Below are 16,794 nucleotides of genomic sequence, written 5' to 3'. Positions count from 1 at the left end.
TGCCCAGGCGGGTCTCGAACTCACAGGCTCAGGCAATCCACTCACCTCAGCCTCCCAAGGTGTGGGATTACAGGCTGAGCCAATGAGCCCAGCTAAATTTCAATGTTCTAAATGTTTGTTACATTTGTAATTCAATAATTTAATCTTGACCCTTGAAAAAGACCTGAATGTGACCAAACATATCTTTTTTAAATGATAAGGATGAATTCCACAAACTACTACTTAAAAAAAATAAAAGCTTTGTTTTTTTGGCCAATGCTAATATAAAGGTGTAATACAAAGATCAGATGCAGGGATCTTTTTAAAGCAACGCGAGAAATTGTAACCACCATTATTTAAAGTAAAATCAATTTCAGCCTGAATGCTTTTCTCAAAGTAAATATGATGTGGTACAGTTAACACATTTTTAGCATATTTATTCCAGACTAATCTCAGTCTTTTGTTCAAAATATTGAAAGTAAAATTTTTAAAAGAATTGTTGACAGTCGATTTTGTGGAACCTGACACAATTTCAGAGTATATCAAAGAACATATCAGTTTCCTACACAATGGCTTGTCAATATTAACATTAATTTAAAACCTGAAGCCCAAGGGCCTTCAGTAAATGCTACCTCTGGGAAGACTGATACTATTTTTAAATCAGCAGAATCACCAGGATTACTTACAGGCATCAACCCTAGCAAGAGTGTCAACATGAAGCCCTTACTCTGTGGCACACGGTAAGTACAACCCTCCCTCCTGGTTGGACTGGATCTTTGCAGTGATTCTGTGATTTGTTTAGGTAAGAAAGTATTTTTAACTGACTTACAGTAACTTAAATTAGGATTTCTCATACTGAATGCATTCAAAGAAGCCTTTAAAATAAACAATATATTTATGATTTTTAAAAAAGAGAACAGAGTATGAGGTAGACAAGCTATGAATCTTTTTATTACTAATTAACCCAAAGTTGTGGGTTTTCCCCCTTGCTATTCCTTCCAGGAAAAGACAAGATGAAATATCAGCATACTACCCCAAGGAAAAGGCAGTAATTACACTGCAATTAATTACTACCATCTTGTCAACATCCCTTATAGCTCATTGCTTTCATGCAATTACCTACCCTCTTCCACTGTGGAATCCAGCTGAGTGACTTTGACAGCGAGACGATCGATTCTGTCTTGAAGAGAATTTGCTCTGATGTAGAAGTTGTTAGCCTCATTAAACAGCTCACCAAATATGTCTTCAGCATGTTTGCCTATGGAAGAGAATGAACGGAGAGCCATCTGTTAGGGGCTCTGAGGCGGCCTTCACACCTCCTCACCAGTGCGTATTCCTGTCAACATGCGGGATTTTGTGCAAATGAGTAAGAGCATGAAGCATCACAGTCCAAGGCCCTTGGAATTTTTGAAACTTATTAGAGATATTCATATAAACCTTAAGTTGATCCAAAGCTGTAGAATTATACAATATTCTACACAACATAGAATCTTTATTGCTGTCACTCAAGTTGTTTCCCACTCTCACTCTACATGCTCTAAGTATAAATACAACAACCTTGGAAACGAAACTTTCCTTTTATTCCCCAAGATAATTCAATAAATCATGTTGGTCTTTAAATCTAGGATTTTAGGCCGGGCATGGTGGCTCAAGTCTGTAATCCCAGCACTTTGGCAGGCCAAGGCGAGAGGACTGCCTGAGCCCATGGGTTCGAGACCAACCTGGGCAACTTGGTGAGACCTCATCTCTACAGTAAATCAAAAAATTAGCCAGGTGTGGTGGCCAGTGCCTGCAGTTCCAGCTACTTGGAAAGCTGAGGTAGAAGTGTGGCCTGAGTCCAGCAGGTCGAGGCTGTGGTGGCTGTGAGTGTACAGTGCATTCCTGGGCGACAGAGTGAGACTCCAACTCACAAAAACAAAACAAAATTTAGGATTTTATCTCATTTACTACCAGAAGCATCAGATGTCTTATATTATGCCTGACACTTTCCAATAATGTCACATTCTAATTCTTATTTTGAAATCTAAGTATCTTGTGCTGACTCCAGCCATCTCTAAAAATCAGTATTTTGAATTCTGAGTTAAATTTTTCTGTATGTATGGCTCACTTCTACATTCTTGTGATGGTAGACATAACTCCCACTTTTCTTAAAATACTATTTAACATTTCCAAGAACTTAACAGGCAAGGTAAGAATCAGTATCTGCTTATACTGAGTTTCCAACTCCTACCACCATTCTTGTATTCTTTCAACAAATATTTAGTAACTGTCTACTCTGAGTGTGCAAGGCACACCTACACCTCAGCTTCTCTGACAGATACCTGCTATTTCTCATATTTTCATTTTCTATTGATTTGTCTCTTAAATGAGAAAGAAAACTTGAACCTCCCAGAAAGAAAACCTCATTGAAGCCAGAATAACCCTGAAGTGAACCCATGGGCTCAGTTTACACGTTGCGCTCCTAGGCCGTCTGTACTCTGCTATAAACCACGAGTCCATGAGCTACATGAGAGCAGGAGCCATGTCTGTCTGTTGGTGTTTTAGTCCCAACCCCGTATGATGCCACCCCCACACACCTGTCCAAGGAATGAATAAGTGAGCCCAGGAGGTATACCCGGAGTTAATGTCTTCATTTTCTGGATGACTGACCCAAGAATCAGAAGAGTGGTCTCTGCAGAATGTACGCACGTTAGCAGAAATCAACAAAAGAAAAACTTGGTCTGGAAACTTCTCCTTCTCTGCTTTTACTAAACACCTCACCAAACTTCCCCGGCTGACACCAGCTGCCTTCATGAATTATTTCAAGCCATGAGACACTTGATAATGTCTTATCTAGTTAATGAAATGGACTAAAATATTGTGTGCTAACCATTTAAAATGGTTACTGCCAGACACTGGATAAGCACTTCTTATGAATTTAAAATCCGTATAATTTCAAAGGTTCTGTGTTAGTGTCCTAACAAGAGGAAGTGTCTCTTAGAAAATAAGAATAATAAATCAATAAATACACCCCCCCAAAAAAGTGGGGGAAGTATTTCAGCCCTTAGCTAGACAGTAAAACGTTTCTCGTAAAGCCCGGTTCCCATAGCCTGGTCTTCTAGGTTCACCTAAGATTCTGCTGGCAGCTCCTACTCCCACAACATGCAAAATGTCTCCACAAAGGCAAGAAAATAAAGTCTTCACACACAAAGTATACACATTTCTAAATACTGTAACTAGACATGGCATCCAGAGTTAATGTTTACTGCCTTACAAACGCTTTCCTGAGTGCCAGACTTGTGTATCTAATTAGCTACAGAACATTTCCATGGTGATGGCTATCAAGAAACTAAAATCCTGCTCAAGTCCAAATGATTCCTGTTCCCCTGACTCTAGTCTGTATCCCTCTGCTGGAAGGCACCAACCAACCAGAAGGATGCCCATGTCCGGAATCGTGTCCCTTCTACCCCTTCTAGCCCCGAACCCCACAGACCCACCCTGTTGACATCAACAGCTTTGTTTTCTGATTTTAGATTCCTCCCACCCCCACTCCATTCATCACATTGCAGCCAAATGACCTTTCTAATAGAAAGAGCTGACTGTGTCATTCTGATTTAAATTCCTGACTGCTTCCCATCACTTCAAGATAAAACCTAGTAAGCCCCTTGGTCCCATAAAGCACCCCACTTCTGCCCACTGCCCAGACTCAGCCAGAAGGTGCTGCAGCCCTGCCCCCCTACCTGCTCTCCCAGACCCTGGCTCTCCTCCTGCATAGCAGCTCTGCTCCCCCGGCTTCAACCCCTCAGCTTCCTTCCTACAATAACAGTTAACATTATTAAGCACTCGCCGTGGCACACCAAAGCCCACGTGTTTTACCTACTTTTTCTTTTCTTACAAATCTGCTGAGATTTCAGTCATTTGTAAGATGACTTCTTAAGATCTTAAGAATGACTAAAATCCCTCTCACCACCTCATACCTCAAAACTTAATTTTCTTGTTATAATTTTACTCAAATTCAAACTCCAACATCCTCATGATGACGGCTCTGATGGTCATTCCAGAAAAAGAGCTACAAAATGGCTTTGGCGGGTAGACTTGGTGCTGGCATCAGTACACGACTTCCTGTGGGAAGTACTACGAAAGTGACCACAGTGATATTCAGCAAAGAGGTATGCAGCACTTTTTCTAGGATGAGTTCACAAACAGAATTGTCAGGCCTTGTAAAATGGTGCAGCTGCTATGGAAAACAATATGGCAGTCCCTCAAAAAATTAAACACAGAACTACCATATGATCCAGAAATCTCACTTCTGAGTGTACAGTCAAAAGAAGTGAAAACAAGGATTAGAAGAGATATTTACACACCTAGTTCACAGACGTATTATTGACAATTTTCAGGAGGTAGAAGCAACCTAAGCGTCCATCAATGGATGAACGGATGAACAGATAAGCAAAATGTGGTATATACATGCAATGAATATCATTCACTCTAAAAAAGGATGACAATTCTGATACATGCTACGACATGGATGAACTTTGAGGAAATTATGCCACATGAAATAAGCCAGCCACAGAAAGACAGATGTGGTATGATTCCACTTACATGATGTATCTAGAACAGTCAAAACCACAGAGGCAGAAATAGGATGGTGGTTGCCAAAGGTTGGGGGAGGAGGGGATGGGCATAAGTTTCAGTTCTGCAAGACGCAAACATTCTGGACAGCTGTGCAGAGCAATGTGAAATACAGTTCACACTGCTTGATATAGTTTGAACATGTGCCCTCTCCCAATCTCATGCTGAAATCTGATCCCCAATGTTGGAGGTGGGGCCTCATGGGAGGTGGTTGAGTCATGGGGATCCCTCAGAAGTAGATTAATACCCTCCCTGGAGTGTATGCGGAAAGTGAGTTCTCACTCTATTAGTTCCTGGGAAAGCTGGTTGTTTAAAAGAGCCTGGCACCTCGCTTCCTCTCTCGCCATGTGATCTCTGCACACACCAGCCCCACTTCCCTTTCTGCCAGGAGTGGAAGCTTCCTGAGGCCTCGCCAGAGGCAGATGCTGATATCATGCTTCCTGTAGCCCACAGAACTGTTAGCCAAATAAACTTCCTTTCTTTATAAACTACCCAGCCTCAGTGGAGGGAGACAGACAAGAAACAAGAAGAGTGCATAGAAGTGCATAATTTAGCACTTTGTGCTAAGTTCATTCTCAACCCAGCAGTCCCCCATCAGGTCAGATCAACGCTCTTCTGCACTTTCAATCCTGCCATGCCTTACAATCCCACTTAGAATAGAAGCCAAAAGCCACAGGATGGCTCATAAGCCACAGGATGGCTCATGTGGCCAAGCTCCTTACACCTTCTGGCCTCATCTCCCAAGGACCTTCTAGTCCTCTCCCCCGCACAGCCCACTCAACCCCCCTGACTTCCTCAAGACATGCAATGCATCCACCTTCTGCCCAGGACTTACACCTCTGGTTCCTCCTGCCTGGACCAATTCTGCCCTGGAGACCCACACCGTTTGCATCCTCGCCTCTTCAGTTCTGTGCCCAAATGCCCTCTTCTGGGTGAAACTTTCCCTAGCAAGCTTGCTGAATAGTACCCCCTTCCCCACATGTAGTCACACAGATGCTCCCTAGTTCCTCCTGACTATATTCTTCTCCTTAGCACTTATCACCAGTAATATACTGTATTCATCTTGTTTCCTGCTGCCTCCCTCCACGAGGATGCGTGACCCAGCAAGACACAGGCTCAGTTCTGTGCACGGCTGCATCCATCCCCAAAGTCTAGAGCATGCCTGGCTCACAGCCAGTGCACAGAGGAAGGTTTGGAATGAACGGATAAAAAAGAATTAAGTGGGGCCTGTGAGAGCAGATGCTCCTCTGTGCCCCACAATACCCCAAGTTGACCTCAACCACAGGACTCCAAGTGCTACCTCTCACCTCCACACTGTGTATGCTGAGCCCATGCTCAACAATTATCAGTTGAACAAAACACACGTGATCTACACTAGTGTTTTCCTGTCCACAAACACAGAGCCAACAAGTGCTCCCTGCTCAAGGAAGGCTGGGAACTGCTGAACTAAAAAGATTAAGCATGTATCTATGTTCTGGGCATCTCAAAATCGTTAGTAAGATAATGTGCCTGCAATTCTGCAAGACGAGCACCAAGCACACCATGAGTTCAGATGACAGAGCCTGAAAACACCTAACAACATCTTCCAGAACTACTATTTCATGAAACTCATTTAGGAAAATGCTGGGTGATTTGTGGACACCTGTTCCAAATGTTTCATCTCCAAGTCTATCAGTTCTTCATTTCTGAGTGTCTGACATTGTCAAAGTGAAACCATCTCATTTTTGTCTTTCTACATGACCAGTCACAGTTCAAAATAAATTACACACACATATTCCAGTGCAACTCCCAAAACTCCCATCCCTTCCCCTTCAGGTATGCAGAAAATGGATAGGAACAGCATACATCACCAAGGACATGGGAATGTATGCCACTGCCTCTTGCAAAAGTCACAGCAGCATTCTGAAAGCATGGCAGCTATTGTTGAGGACAGCACTCTGCACTTTGCTATATAAGCAGAAAAGAATAGCATGTGCCTCTTTCTCAAAGCTTAACCCTATTTTTTTTTAAAAAAACATTCAATGGATACTATATTTCCACCGAGAAGTTCTCCATTTAAAAAGAGACACAAAAAGTAGAGACTTGCATAATTAATATTTTGCCAGCTGCTAAAAGCTGACAAGTGTCTAAAAAGAAGAAAGTGGAAGAAGCTATATTTTCTGATGAATAAGAATAAAGTGTTGCAATTACAGTCTTCAGTTTTGCAAACAGCAACTGATTTGAAAAGCTGAATTCCACTCACTCTTTCAATGGCAAGTCCATTAATAGCCAAACTAAAATAATTCTGAACTGAATTATGGACCACACTGAGGTAAGTGCAATCTGTTCATTCTTTACGGACAAAGGTTCTACTTCTGGCCTCACTAGTACCACGTGAGCACAAGTACGTCAGGTTGAGAAGCATGACTTCAAAGGACCAAAGCAAGAAAACTGTGCATGCATCTAAAAGTGAAGATGTATTAGAAACAGTCAAGATGTCTTATATGAGTCCTTTCTGGAGAACAAGAAAGTGGTCGTAACTAGAGCCTTCAGAAATTTTAGCACACACTTAGCACCCAGCTCTTGGTTTGTCAAGATTCTGACTTTTCACTCTCCACTAAAAGGAACAAGGCTCCTTGGGAAAATGACTCTGAGGCTGAGAGCAGATAAGTACATGAGCCTGGAATACACTGCTGTGCTAGAAATGTGGGGTGCTCCCGGGCAGTGGGACACATGGGGAGGACATGGAAGCCTGTCTGAAAGGGCATCAAAAAAGGACAAAGGGTTACAACCCACAGAATAAAGTAAAAATCCATCAGTCCACACTGATGTGAAGGCATAAGTAAATACATAATAGGGAAAGAATGAAAGCACTTACAGCAGAATGTCAACTAATTAATGGTGAGAAATCTATGGACTGACAAAAGTCACCATTCTGCAACCACCACAACAGTTGCTCTGAGCAAGAATTCTCAGTGGATGCTGACATCAGGGCCTTGTGGAAGTGGAATGGAAAGGAGACTCTTTCAGTCTCAAAGCATCTCCTCGTGTGACACTTACTAATTACCCGGGGGGGAAACTGTACACTATGGAAACGTGTGGTAATCAACATGATGAAAGTCAAAATTGCCGGTTACAGGACAAGCAGGCACATGAGCTTCCTGATAAAGTGCCCTGAAGACACATCATCCCTTTGTGATATTTCTGTCAATACCCTAAGCCTCATGTGAGGAAACATTAGAATATCCAGGTCAAGGGACATTCCACAAAATAAATGGCTGGTTCCCTTTTAAAATGTCAAAGTCATAAAGTCAAAGGAACACTTTGAGATTAAAGGAGACTAAAAAGAGAGAACATCCATGTATATCTGAGAAAAATGTAGTAAAATAATATCTAGGGAATATGGGTGAAAGTTTATGACAATCCTTTGTACCGTTTTTGACCTTTTAAAGTCTGAAATCATTTCAAAATGAAAAGTTAAAAAAGAAACTTTATTATAGTATCTGTAACGTCCAGTTGCTACTGAATTGCATAAAATAATAAGTCATGATTATTGGGCTTTAAGTTTTTTCCCCTTTAAATAAAGTTTAAAGGTTTTTTTTTTCTACTATAAAAGCAACCCATGCTTTTTATAAGAAATATAGAAGACATAAGAAAGCAAACAATAAGAAAAGTAGTCCAAAGTCCAAAGATTTTACCACTAACATTCTGACTGATTATAAAACTAATTCATGCTCATGATAGAAAATTGGAAAACCCAGAAAAATAAAAGTAAGAAGCTTCAGCCTTAATTAATGACAATGAACTATTTTGGTACTTCTTTACAATATTCTTCCTAAGCACCTGGTAAGAGGTAAGAGATCAGACATGATTATGCAGCACATTCCACTTTTCAGCAAATATTCACCAAGCCCCAGCTCTGTGTCAGGCACTGTCCTAAGTGCTTGAAGAAATATAGCAGCAAACACAGCACAAGTCCCTGCTCCCTTCAAGTGTATATTATGGTTGGAGAGACAGACACATAGTATGGGAGGTGCTAAGAAGTGCTGTGAGGAAAATAAAACGAGAGAGAGGGGAAGGAGGTGGGGTGTTTCGGTGATTCCAGAAGGTCTCTCTGATAAGGTGATGTATCTACCGACTATCTGAAGTGGGGAGAATGTCACAGGAACACCTTGGGAAGGACAGGAGAATGCCAGAGGAACACCCTGGGAAGGACAGTTCAGGCAGAAGACAGAAAAGTGCTTGGCATGTGAGAGCAATTACCAAAGAGGCCCATGTGGCTGGAGCCCAGCAAGTGGTTGGAAACATGGCAAAAGGAGGGGAGGGGACAGAGAAGTCAATGTCCTTCCGCCAGGAGAGATAGGGGTGCCAACTAGGGTAGAAGTAGGGAAAGCAGATGGGAGGCTGCCACTGAGCAGGCAAGAGACAGGGCGACTTGGACCAGGACGGCAGCGTTGGAGGAGCTAAGGGACACACAAGTGTAGTCCACATTCTGAAGATGCCTGACCTCATTTGCTACTACTGGATGTCTGGTATGGGAGAAAGAGACAAGCCAAAACCACTGGAAGAGTAGAGATCCCATTTGCTGAGACAGACGGGGGGATGGTTGGAAAGAGAGATGAAAAAAATCCCAGACTCGGTTTCAGACACAATGAGTTTGGAAAGGCCTATTAGAAATCCAAGTGAGATGACATGTAGGCAGCTGTGCATGCAAGTCTGAAGTCAGGGGAGAGGTCAGAACTGAAGACACATTTGGAATTCACAGAAAATCAAAAAATGAGCCAGGCATGGTGGCACGTGCTTACAGTCCCAGCTACTGGGATGCTAAGATGGAAGGATCACTTCAGCACAGAAGGCTGAGGCTAAAGTGAGTCGTGACTGTATCAATGCACTTTAGCCTGGATGACAGAGTGAGACCTTAACTCAAAAAAAAAAGCAAAACCAAAAAAACAGTTTGTGAGGTAGGAAAACACCAAAGTAAGGGAACCCATAAGCCAGAGGAAGTTTCTTCAAAAGGAAGACGTTATCAAGGAGTCAAATGCCACTAATCGGTCAAGTAACGAGACTGAGACTGACTGGATTTAAACACATGGAAATCACAGGCAACGCCAACAAACAGTCTCAAAAGAGAATGGGCACAAGAGTTAATGAGGGAAGCAGACAGTGGTGATAAGCACAGTCTTTCAAGGAATCACTGTGAAGGGAAGTGAGAAACAGGGTGACAGGGAGAGGATGACCTGACGCACACTCAGGTCAGGAGATTCCTCTGATGAGAATGATGGTGGCGGGGGGATCCAAAGGCTAGGGAAGGAAACAGAGGCCAGGTCGAGCATGAGGGCATGGCCCAGTGCTCAGGGGAGGAGGTGGCTAGAGAGAAGCACAGACCACCGGATGTTGAAGTAGGGTGAACAGAGGCAGTCAGCAGTGACCTGTCGGAAGGAAGGCGTTTACTTCTCTGGTTGCTTTAATTTTACCAGTAGAATAAGTAACACAGCGCAGTCATCAGCGCAGAGTGGGGAGGTGTGAGGTGGAAAAGCAGGACATGAAACAGGCCCTCTAAGAAATGAATGAACGAAGACACCATTAGGACTGCCGAGCAGCACTGAGGGCTCTCCTGAGGGGTGTGCTCGTGACCTGAAACAAATTCCCTCTAAGTGCTTCTTTAACTAAATTTCACAAATACACAGTTATTTTGTGTTCATGACCACCAGTTAAAGAGTTTCTAATTTCCTCTTTGAATTTTTCTTGACCAAAGGATCATTTTAAAAGATACTGCATGATTTTCCAATATCTGAGAATTGTCTAAAAAGACTATTACAATTATTACCTCATTATAATCATACTCTGCATATTAATCTTTTCTAACTTTTTATGGCCTACCAGATGTTCCATCTTGGGGAATATTTCATGGGAAATTAAAAGAATGCGTATTCTACAGTTTGGGAGTTTAATATATAAAGATCAAGTAAGCCAACTGGTTGGCAGTGTTGCTCAGAACTTCTATAAATGGACAGATTTTCTTTGTTGCTCTTTCAATTACTGGCAGGTTCTTGCTAAAATATCCAACTACGATTCAGAGTGTGCCTATTTCTTCCCATTCATTATATTTTTATTCTATATACTTTGAGGCACACACCCATATTGGGTTCATATGCATTTGATTTTCTGTGTTCTTGACTTTTCTTCACTATAAAGTGTCCTCTTTCTTTATCTGTTTTATAGTCTACTATATCTGGTATTAATATAAACACACCAGCTTTCTTATATTTCATGTTTTCAGGGAATATTTTTTCTACAATTTTTAAAATCAGTGTTTCAACCTCAAAATATATGCCTTGCTTTTTTATTTAGCCTGATACTGTCTTTTAAGAAGGTGTTTAAAATGTTTCTATCTAAAGAGATTATTGATACAATGGGTCTAGTTTTATCATCTGGGCATTCGCTTTCTGTTTGTCCCTCTGTTCTTTCTTCCTTTGTTCTTCCTTTCCTATCTCCTTCTGGGATAATCAAATAACTATTTTAGGATTCCATTTTAACTCTTCTGTTGTGCTTGATGGTTACTAGAAATTACCAAATGCATCCATAACTCATCACAATCTCAAACAATACAGTATTTGGTAAACAATATAAAACACAACAGTGTGATTCTGTTTACCCCTTCTACCCTCTGAGAGCTCTTACTGTCACATTTTATTGTCACAGACGTTATAAACCCCACAATACATTTTAAACAGTCAATAGTCTTTCAGGAAAATAGAGATAAGCGTATAATTTTAACGACCTTTTGTATTTAATCCCATATTTACTTTTTTGATGATCTTGACTCTTTCTTGCAGATCCAGGTCTCCATCTGGTATCATCTGCCTTCAACCTAAATAATTATTTTTAGCAATTTTTTGTACTACAGATCTGCTGGAACACCTATTCCCTCAAATTTTCTCTGAATAAAATGTCTATTTTACTTTCATTTTTGAAGAATATTTTCTTTTTTTTTTTGAGTTGGAGTCTCACTCTGTCACCCAGACTGGAGTGCAGTGGCCACTCCCAGCCACCGCAGCCTCAACCTGCTGGGCTCCGGCAATCCTTCCGCCTCAGACTTCCAAGTAGCTGGAACTACAGGTGCGCGCTACCACGCCCAGCTGATTTTTTGATTTATTGTAGAGATGAGGTCTCACTGCTCAGGCGGGTCTCGAACCTGCAGGCTCAGGCAATCCACTCACCTCAGGCTCCGAAAGGCGCAGGATTACAGGCTGAGCCACTGAGCCCAGCTTGAAGAATATTTTCACTGGTTACAAAATTATAGGATGACAATTTTCTTTTAGCACTTTACCCATTGTTTCCTGGCCCCCACTGTTTCTGATGAGAAATCGCTGTCATTCTTAAGGCTGTTTCCTCCCTTTCGTAATGTACATTTTTTAATCTTGCTCTAAGATTTTTCTCATCTGTGTTCTTTTACCAATTTTATCATGATGTAGTTTTAATTTATACTTTCTGGAATTTGCTGAGCTTCCCGTATCTGTTGGTATCTATCATTACTATTTAAAACTTCTCATCCATTATTCTTCTCTTTCTCTCTTTCCTTTCTTCTTCTGGGACTCCAACTACATATATGTTAGAACATTTGATATCGTCCCCAAACTTTTTGTGGCTTTTTCCCTGAATTTATCTTCTCTTGTGAATCAGTCTGAATCATTTCTGTTGACTTGTCTCCAAGCTCACTGGTCACTTCTGCTGTGTCCTGTCTACTATTAGGACCATCAAGTGAATTGTTTCTTTCTGATACTGCATGCTTCACATCCAGCATTTTAAAAATAAGCTTCCATTTCTCTGCTGAAATTCCTATCTCTTCACACATGCTGTTCTCACCTTTTCCACTATGTTCTTCCATATTTGTTTTGAATCTTGAAGTTTCCATCTTTCTGACTACATTAACCCCTGTTCTTGCATGCTGTCTGTTTTTTCCATTACAACCCTTACAATATTAATCATGGTTATTTTAAATTCCCTGACAATTCCAACATCCCTGCCCTAAATCCAGTCTGAAGACTGCGCTGTCTCTTCAAACTGTGTTTTTTGTCTTTTAGTATGCCTTCACATTTTCTGATGAAAACCAGACATAACATGCTAGGAATAGTTCTTCAGTGATGTGCTGGTAAGGTGCTGGGGACTAGGCACGTTCTATAGTCCTAAGATTAGGTCTCGGTCTCCTAGGGAGCCTAGTACCTTGGGTCTCACACCCTGCTCAGTTTAGACAAGAGGCTGGAGCTGGGTATTTCCCTTTCCTCTGGTCTGTTAGGCTCTATTGAAATAGTTTATTTTAAGGACATGTAAAGAAGAGCCGAATGGTCTGGATTTATCTCAGAATGACTACTTTTCCCTTCCTTCCTACCAAGGAAAATTCCCATCAAGGAGATTTTTCTCCAATCTTTGCTGCAAGAACCTTCACCCCTGGTGGTAAAACACACCAAAGTATGGGAGACCCCTCTAAGGCTGGGCCAACCCCTGGAGCTTTTAACTTTCAAACTCATCCTCACTGAACCTCTAGCAATTCACTAATTATAGCTCAGGTTTTCCAACCCCGGTATGGTTCCCACAAGGGTTTCTGTTCGTGGGTTCTCTGTGTCTGGCTGTCTCTCCAAATTGGAGAGCAGTAGTTTGTCCTGTAATCTCAGTTTGATGCATCTAAAAAAAAGCTGGTTTTCAGTTTGTTGAGTTTTTTCTTATTGTATGGACTTCCAAGCTCCTTAAGAGCCAGACCAGAAACTTGATGCCTCTTTAATATATTGTTCATAGCTACTTTAAAGTACTTACCAGTTATTTCAAAAATTGGGGTCATCTGTGGATCCTACTTCTACTCACTTATATGTCTCTTGGTTATATATGGGTCCTTTTTATTTTTTTTTTCACTTGTCCCCTACAAGAGTGTGTGTGTGTGTGTGTGTGTGTGTGTGTGTGTGTGTGTGTGTGTATTTTTTTGCTGGACAATGTATGTAAAAAAATAGTAGGCTAAAACAGAGAACATTTAGTCCCATAAAAGGGCATCCTTTAAGGAAGATTACGGCTTTAGGCTCTGATGATCACACTCAAGAACCTGTTATGAGAATGGGCATAATAAATTTTAGAAAAAAAATTCAAAACCTTTAAAATTTTCCCTCCAATAGATGGTCTGCTGTAATAAATCAAACCAATCAGAAAAACATCCACAAATCACCAGGATATTTTACAATAAGCCTATAAACTTGTAAAATAGAAAGCCCAGAGGTGATAAAACCAGAGAAGTTTAGCAATAGCCAGGATTGAAAATTCAGATTTGGATGTTGTTCTAAGTTGCGTTCTTAAGAATTATGATACAATAAATTTTTCTGTATTAAAATCAATATAGGAAAAGCAGAAATGAAAAACAACTTAACTGATAATACTTCTATAACACCCTTAAGGAAGCATTTTTGGTACGTGAATCTCAGATAATTCTGCCTTTTGTGGAGTAGAGGGATTCTTATTATACTTGCCTTCAATTCTGCTCCTGATAGAACTTTTATGTTATAGTTTTCTAAATATATGCTATTTCTTACCTCACTTTACTGAATAACTGTGTTAATGAGAAATGCAAAAACAAAGTTTGAAGCATTAAATTTTTAAAAATTCTGTGTTTCTCCCTGTCAACTTCTGTCCAGATACATCAACATATTTTATCTTAATTTACCCTCACCCTAGCCTTGACCTGCACAGAAATGTACTTGTAATTGATTTCCTTTATAAACTGTGTTGTATCCACCTCTATTCACAACAAAATCACATTAGGCTACACATCTAAAAAATCTATTCAGTGCATTCCTTCAAAATGTTTAAACAGTTATTCTAAGTAGAACTGCACTTAACAGAATCAATTAACACAGTTCCAAATTTCAGGTCCAGTTACAGTAAGCAAACATATTAGAGTGCAAGCTCTTAAGGAAGAATTTCTGTGTCAATTCAACATTTGGTTTGACATGAAACACAATATGAACCTTGAGGAGCATTAATAAAAATAATCACATCTTAAATCTTTGAGAAGAAAACAGACTTCCTTTCTCATTTACACAATTATTCCAAATGTGGAAATTAAGAGAAAAACAGATTTTTGGAATTTTTTTTTAAAAAAAGAGGAGAGTATATGTAAAATGACTGAGTCACAAAATTTTGAGCCATTTGTGAGAACTATCCTTGTTCACTATAAGGAAGGTTTATGACACTTACGACATAAAAAAAGTCTTTTAAAAAACCCAGATTTAAAAAATCAGCCAGGTGTGGTAGCACATTCCTGTAATTCCGGCTACGCGGAAGGCTGAGGCGGAAGGATCGCCGGAGCCCAGCAGGTCGAGGCTGCAGTGGCCGGGAGCAGCCACTGCACTCCAGTCTGGGCAACAGAGTGAGACTCCAACTCAATAAATAAATAAATAAATAACCCAGATTTATATATAACAATTTTGTACATGAATTTATAATAGTGAACCCCACAAACAACCTATATGTCCAACAGCAGAAAAATAGGCAAATAATTACGGTATATCAGTATAATAATCCCTAGCTATAAAAAAAAGTGTCTTGGTTAGGTATAGTGGTTCACAACTGTAATCCCAGCACTCTGGGAGACTGAAATAGAAGAATCACTTGAGTTCAGGAGTTAGGACCTTGTCTCTAAAAAAAAAAAAAAAATTTTTTTTAATTAGCTGGACATGGTAGTGTGCATCTGTAACTCCAGCTACTTGGGAAGCTGAGGTGAGAAGATGGCTTGAGCTCAAGAGTTGGAAGCTGTAGTGAGCTGTGATCATACTAGTGCATTCCAGCCTGAGCAACAGAGTGAGATCCTGACTAAAAAAAAAAAAAATGTGTCTTATAAGAATCAACAAAGATGTTTACTATATGATGAGTGCATGCTACAAAACCATATGTACAATGAGATATTATTTTTATAAAGATATACATACAAAATATTCTCAATGATTTTCTCTGATTAATAGAATTTTGTAAATATTTTTATTTGTGTGCTTCTGTGCTAAATTTTCTGTACCATCTTATTAGTACCATCAAATATAACCATCTTACTAGTTATTACCATCATCAGTACCATCAAATATAACCAAAAACTCCATGGGGGGGTGCACTAAAGTCCTTTCTTTGTGACATGTTGGGAGCATTGCTAAGGGGGAGAGGGGAAGACAGCTATTATCACAAGAACAAAGAAAAAACAAGTAGTAAAAACCAGCCTATGAGGTATTATAAAGAACTTCTGTCACCCAGAGCACAAATGCCCTATGTTCCCATTTCCTTTTCAAAGCAAATTATATTAAACTTACATTTACTAGCTGTAGGAATGTGATTGCAAGATACTGTGATTTTAATTGAGCAACTGGCTGATGGGAATAAGCATACTTAGGATATTAATCAAGGAAAATGATGAAAAAACACTCCTGATTTAATGTTAATTGCTGCACTAAACTGTCATTATTTGAAGAAAAAAAAATCAATATTCCCTAGCTAGAAAACCAAGTAACGCACTATTAACCAAAACTGCTTCAGCAAGTGACTTTCCTCTTCCCTCTCACTCCCTTGATCTCTCACACTATATTAGAAGTTAGTAACACTTAAAGAAAAAGAAACTGAAAATTAATAAAGACTAATTTTTTATCTTACCGGATAAAGCTTTGAAAGCTGTGATCTTTTTTCTTTGCCTATATGGTTGTTCAAGTTGCAAGTTTCCTCTTTTTCATTTCTATGACTATTCCTAAACTTAACACCAATAATCAATATATTCTCATTGCAAAAATTTCAATTCCTTAAAAAGTCTTTTGAAAATCTAGGGCTGGCAAAATTTCTGGTCCTTGAAGTCAAGTGTCTGCTTTGGATGAAACAGGAGCATGTCAAAAGGTAAAAACTTATAGATTTCCCAAAGGTTATGTAGACTTCAAAGTCTATCTGGTATCTTAAGATCAGATTTATTTTTCTTGTTTTATGAGAAGTCATTTAAATCCTCATGACCCTGAACTGTCCCCATCAATGTGATTAGAATCAGAATAATCAGGTAACCCTCCTCCTTGCTGGAAAAGACCAGAGAAACTCTTTCTGGAGTCCTGGCCTGTCCTTCCTTCCCTAGACCTACCAGACAACTAGTTGCCTTGGGTTTCACAGCAGGTCTCAGGGCAAGCCTCTGCTGCACAGACAGGTATGACCAATCCAGAGTCAAGG

General features: G+C 40.1%; 1 protein-coding gene across 1 annotated transcript in view; it reads right to left on the bottom strand.

Annotated features, from left to right (window-relative positions):
* The window catches only part of WASF3 (WAS protein family member 3), a 66,565-nt gene that overhangs the window by 20,817 nt on the left and 28,954 nt on the right, over positions 1 to 16,794 (bottom strand). The window contains exon 3 of the mRNA XM_021712927.1: positions 1,103 to 1,237. Coding sequence (XP_021568602.1) covers positions 1,103 to 1,237 — 135 coding nt within the window. The remainder of the gene's footprint in view (positions 1 to 1,102; positions 1,238 to 16,794) is intronic.

Source organism: Carlito syrichta, unplaced genomic scaffold, assembly GCF_000164805.1.
Source record: "Carlito syrichta isolate Samal-C Ts95f unplaced genomic scaffold, Tarsius_syrichta-2.0.1 Scaffold303736, whole genome shotgun sequence".
Classification (NCBI taxonomy): domain Eukaryota; kingdom Metazoa; phylum Chordata; class Mammalia; order Primates; family Tarsiidae; genus Carlito; species Carlito syrichta.
This window is presented reverse-complemented; position numbering and strand designations above follow the sequence as displayed.